This window comes from Halyomorpha halys, unplaced genomic scaffold, assembly GCF_000696795.3.
Source record: "Halyomorpha halys isolate HHAL.00 unplaced genomic scaffold, Hhal_1.1 Scaffold350.1, whole genome shotgun sequence".
Classification (NCBI taxonomy): Eukaryota; Metazoa; Arthropoda; class Insecta; order Hemiptera; family Pentatomidae; genus Halyomorpha; species Halyomorpha halys.
The window spans coordinates 743,836-749,866 of NW_027107986.1; the positions used below are offsets into that span (position 1 = coordinate 743,836).

Genomic DNA, 6,031 nt, shown 5'->3' on the forward strand with positions numbered 1-6,031 from the left:
CGGCTTTCAAAATGGTTTCCTAATGAAAGAAAAATATATTCTTCAAGATTTACAGGAATTCATTTTATTGTTTTGGTTTATTTCATATTTTCCCTTGACTTTTCTCTTCAATATTATTTCCAACAGTGGTACATGTTCAGCATGTATTTTTTTTCACTCAGGGTTATAGTATATAACCTTATAATTCCTGTAGTTCTCTACTTACTTAACTTACAATTTTATATTTTGTTTTGTTATTCTAGGCTGAACTGGTTCAGTTTGACATTGATTGGTTGAGTTACAAAGAGCAGTACAAATGGTATCAAGTTGCTTACCAGATTGGCGTATTTGTTTCTCGATCATCTATCAACTTGGTCAAGATTAATAAAACATGGGTTTTAGCCTTCCTTCAGGTTAGCAAGATAGTTAATCATGATTTAATGATAAATTCAGTATCTATTTGAAAAATTGTAAAAAAGAAAATGGATATACTCCAACCAGTTGAACTGCAAAATTTACTAATATATTTAATTTTTTTAAGGCATTATGAACTTTTTTACAAAAGAATTTTTTATAAAATTAGTTTATAATTGTTTAGCTTCACTTACTTATTTATGAAATATATTGTAAGGGGGAGTATTGTGATCATGAAAAATTTTGAGTCCAACTTTTTAATATGTTTTAAGGTCTCCTTAGTCCAAATAATAAAATCTCACAAAATGGTCCGTTTGTTTTTGACAGCCTAGCTAAAAAATGAAAAGATGTATGAAACTGATATTATGTATTTAAGATAGATTATGCCTGGGATGTTGCAACAACTTTTTCATTAAAATTTAGTTATTTCTAATTTGTTTTACATTTTTTTTCCCATGTTCTCTAAAATAGCTTGACAATTTTTATTAAACTTGTTATATCTATGTACAATAAAGTTTTCTTTAGTATCAGCTAGTTAGCAATATTATCTACTTTTAAAGGACTTGTGATGAATTTAAATTATTGTTCTTCAATAATTCCACTTTTTTTAAGAAGGGTTCTGCAATACTAATTGTGATTAGGTAAAGATATGCCAGTTTTAAAAACTAACAGAAAAGGTTCAAGATAGACTTCCACAACTAAATATATTCGATCTCCATAGATTCTACATTTTTTTTTTTTTTTTAGCTAGCTTAGCTGATAATGTGGCCATCATCACATATTATTAACCATTTTTGCTATTATTTTCTGTAAATAAAATTGTCTGTTATTTTTGGGTCATGTTTTATTTATCAATCATGGCTGAAGTCATTCATCTTTGTGGGTGAACTGTGGTAATGTCTCAGAACTACATTAGGTGATTTTCACCTCTCATTTGTCGGACAGTAATTATAGTTTTACTTCTTTTTTTTTTCATAAATTAGTGAATCTAATGTGTTCTTAATAATGATAAAAGATTTTGTAATTAAATTGATTCTGCCCTGATTTCTTTTTTCAACCACCTCCCTGGTATACATTTTTCTGTGTATTCAGGCATATACATATAATCCAGATGTTACAGTGTGATGTTAAAGAGAAGTGTAATTTTGACTATTTTTATTGTAACATTAACTTTTTTTATGGTGACATACTTTTTTTATTTGTAATTAGTAACATTTTTTTTTTTTTGGAAATTGACATATGAAATGTTTGTACTATCCTGTACAATTTCTTGAGCATCTTATTTCATGCATTCCTATTCTCACTTCTGTACAATATAAATTGAAACATTGATGTAACTTCAATTATAAAAAAATTTATGGTGAGCGAAATGCTCATGCATGATGAACCTTGTCTGACAAAAAGTAGCAATCAGCACTAGATTAATATGTATAATAATCTTTGGAGTTTCATTGGCTTATTTTTATTTTATTTTTTGTTTTCTCATTGGTTTATTAGTTTTTATTTTTTGCTTGAATGGTTTAAATTTTTTAATTTTCTAGGGAATAAATCTGATTTTATTTGCAACTCAAGCTGTTTATGCATATTTGCCCTATTTTGTTATTACTTTGTTACTGGTTTTATGGGAAGGACTATTGGGAGGTGCTGCTTATGTTAACACATATAACAGAATTTCAAATGAGGTAAGTAAACTACCATAGTCATGTTTTATAACTTTTTCAGTGATTGATGATAACTTGTTTTATTTTTTATACTCAATTATTAAGTTAAGGAAAAATAAGATAGTGGTAATAATACATTTAAAATTTGTTACAAATATATTACTACATTATATTAACTCCTTCCTCTAAAAATTATTAAATTTGTTTGAATTAATATGAATTATATTTCCTATTAATGTCGTGGAACTATACAGTTTTTGTATGTTGTTACTGTTTTCTTCCTTGTTCAACAGAAAATGAAAATGTTGAAGATCAAATAAATCAACAAAGTTTTTAGCTAATCAACTATAAGTTGTATAACTCGCAATTTATACCCAAATTAAGATATGTTGAAAGATGTAATATATGTATATAGTAAAAATTTTATTAAATAATTTTTTTTTCAGGTTCCTATTGAGAAGCAAGAATTTTCCATGGCATTTACTTCCCTCTCTGATGCTATAGGAATAACATTGTCTGGTTTTATCGCCATACCAGTTCATAATTTTATTTGTCAATTACCAAAGTATTAATGTATAATTTTTATCCTTTGAAGTCACTACATTCATTTTGAAAAGTTAGTGGCTGATTATTTTATGAGTTACTATTAAATCTGACTAGATTTACTGAAATAATTGTAATGCTAATTTATTATTTTTTATTTATTCTTGTGTAAGTAATAACATACACATTTTTTTATCTGACATTTTGTTTATTCAAAATAAACATTGTGAGATTTCTATTATGCATTTTGTAACTATAAATACCTGTATATCAAAAATGGATGATAATGTTTCTGCTATTTTTGTAATTCTAAAATATCAAAATATTCTTTTGTTTGTTACTAAAAAATATAAACTCATATGAGTTTGTGAAAGTTTCATATCACAGTTATGTTAAAAAAAAAATTGTCAATTACCAAATGTTAGATATTATTGTAGTTCCAGTTATTAGACAATCTAGATTTGCATAGTTTAATAATGTTTTTCTGTAAATGATCTCATAAAAGCATAAATTATAATTTAAAAGCTTATTTATATTACATAATATGTAAGATATGTTCATTGTCTAAAAGTAATATATAACTTAACTGAACTATATCAGTTTTAAATAACATGTATTGCTTATTTAAAACTTTAAATTACTAGTTTTTTCAATGAACAAATTTTATAATATTTATTTGCATTAATATCCAATATTTGTACCTCATATTGATTGTCTTTGTAAGTGATTTTTTAATTTCAAAACATTTTTCATATTATTTGATGCATCCTTCATACATATATAAATATTTTATCTCAATAGTAGTATACTAGAATTACTATTTAGTAACTGATTATTTTACAATTTAAAGAAAAAAAATCTTTAAAATTCAATTCAAATACATCATTGAAATTCAATGAATATAAGTTTTGGTACGATCAATTAAAGTTTATTAGATACTACTATTATATCAATTTTATAGGCATTACAGTCACAGTACTATTCTAATATTTTTTGTAATAAGTATCAAGGTGAAGCAAATGCTTAAATTAATAGTTAATTGCTTATGTATGCTATAATTATATAATGTAATAATTTATTAGGTTACTTTGGAATACATAAATAATTACAAGAATTTACTTCATATGTATGATACTTTAAATATTTCATGTCTGGTTTTGTATCAGCTTAATGATTTAATGAGTTATTAAGCTCAGGAAATAAATCTAAACCATTTGTTTCTTTCCCATTTCCAATAGTGAAAATGTAGTACTTACTTTCATTTAACTAGTATGACTTTAACTAATTTAAATATAATTGTATAAATACACTTTGAAAATTAACAAATAATAAAACAGTATTTTTTTTTTTTTTATAATTTTTAAAATACAATTTTATTTTGTAAATAAGTATTTTTATAATATTTTGATAATGACATAGCTATAAGTTTCTTGTACAAAAAAAAAAAAAAAATAAAGTAAATTAAAAATAAAATCAGTGTATAAAATTTTGATTTGAGAATGTTATTTGAATGATTCCTGACCTTTATATTCATTCTGCTCTATTTTTTTTTTTTATTTGGATCTTCCTACTAGGTGTAGAGTATTCGAAGACAACCTTCTTCTTAAATGTCAGTCTTTCACCAACTTTCTCATTCCAAGGTATCCTTATTTGTGCAGTGTCATGAGCATATTGATTTTCCAGATCGGAGGCTTCTGTCTTTATTGGAGAACTACTTCTGACAAGATGAAATGTTTTTCTTGTTCTAAAGAAGGACATCTGAGTAAAGACTGCCATCCAAGAAAAACCCAGTAGTGTGTATAAAAAAAAAAACCACCTAGGGATGGACTGTTTCTTTTATAAAAACAAAACATCAGTAGTTTCTTTCCTTTCTAAAAGCCTTAGTATATCATCAACAGAATGGGTCTTAGATTCAGGTTCCACAAGGCATATGACCAGCAAAAGAAGTGTATTGTCCCAGATGTAACCTATTGATGCTGAGGTAGGTCTTGCTAGAAACTGTACATCCATGACAGCCAAAATGGTAGGTTGCCTAAAGAGTGACAAGTGTCAACTGAAAAATGTGATGTAAATCCCAGATCTCAGCAAACATTTGTTTTCTGTGGATAAAATAACACAGAACAGTGGATACATGACTTTTGCTAAAGACTAAGTGAAAGTTGTTAAGAATGATACCGTGATAGTTGGAAAAAGGTCTTCTGAGGGATTTTATATTGTGTACTTAAAGGTTGATTCAAATGTGAAGGCTTATGCTACTAATGAATCAGAAACCAAAAAAGGAATGAAAAAAGACAATGAAACATCTCTGTTTGTTAAAGACTATATAGTTGGTGTTGATGGACAATCTATTAGTGAATCCAAAGCATTTAAACCATTAGCTTATGTTGAAGATACTAAAAGATTATTTAAAAGTGAGTTGAATTGTTATTCAGAATCTGATGATGAAAGTGATGAGGCATTGATGAAAATAAAAGAAAAAGCTCAAGAAGAGGAAGGAGCTGACTTAGGTAATGAGGAAGAGGAAGAGGATCTAAAACCGTGTGTGAGTTTAGAAACAATATAGAAGAAAATAATCAGTTATTAAAGGATTACATATCGAACAGAACATATTTAAGTGAAAAGACAATTACTTCACCTTCTGATGAAAATTTATCTAAAGAAGAAATAGAACTAGAAGAACAGCCTGAAGCAAATCTACACATCGAAGGACCAATACAATTGGATATTTGAATTGGAAGAAAATCTACAGATAAAGAGGTATCGTAGAAGACTTGAAGAATCATTAAGATCCACAGATGATTCTAGAGAAAAAGAAAAAATAGAAATTGTCAAGGAAAGGCTAAGAAACATCAAGACATCGAGAAGAAACAAAAAGAGAAACCTTTTAAACCGGTGAGATTAGAGAAAGGTTACAAAAATTAAAAGCTTTAAAAATTTTTATGGGTTCAAAAATTTGTGACAATGATGAAAAAATATTAGAAGATATTAACACAGAAAAAACTAATATTGTAATTTAAAGATTATTTTGTTAATGTATGTAAAATATTGTAAATTGAAAATTCTTTTAATCCTGTTTTTTTGAATTTGTTAGAAAAATTATGTAAAACTAAATTAAAGAAAAAAAATGAATATTTAAGAGGGTGTGTTAAAGTGCGATATAAAAATTCATTTTTTATCGGATAAAAGATGCTCCGTGGCAGACTGTGAATATATCGATTGTAGATCACTAGCCGTTGTGAGTCCTTTGTTTGGCACTACTTGATGTGAAGCCTTTGTGCGCTTCGAAGCTAGCGTTCTTTGTTCTCACAATTTGAACGTTTTATGTTATAATGAGGTGTAGATAGTTGACCATAGATTAATGCTTGAAGAAGTTTGTCGGGGGGTGCGGTCAGCAAAGAACAACATAAATAAACAAAACCATATTTATTTATTTT

At 26.8% G+C, this 6,031-nt stretch overlaps 1 protein-coding gene across 1 annotated transcript in view; it reads left to right on the forward strand.

Annotated features, from left to right (window-relative positions):
- LOC106681602 (CLN3 lysosomal/endosomal transmembrane protein, battenin) overlaps window positions 1-3,902 on the forward strand; it is a 140,453-nt gene extending 136,551 nt beyond the window's left edge. Inside the window, exons 13-15 of the mRNA XM_067046351.1 lie at window positions 243-392; window positions 1,935-2,075; window positions 2,501-3,902. Of these exons, the coding sequence (XP_066902452.1) occupies window positions 243-392; window positions 1,935-2,075; window positions 2,501-2,626 (417 nt within the window). The 3' untranslated portion in view covers window positions 2,627-3,902. The remainder of the gene's footprint in view (window positions 1-242; window positions 393-1,934; window positions 2,076-2,500) is intronic.
- The last annotated feature ends 2,129 nt before the right edge of the window (window positions 3,903-6,031 follow it).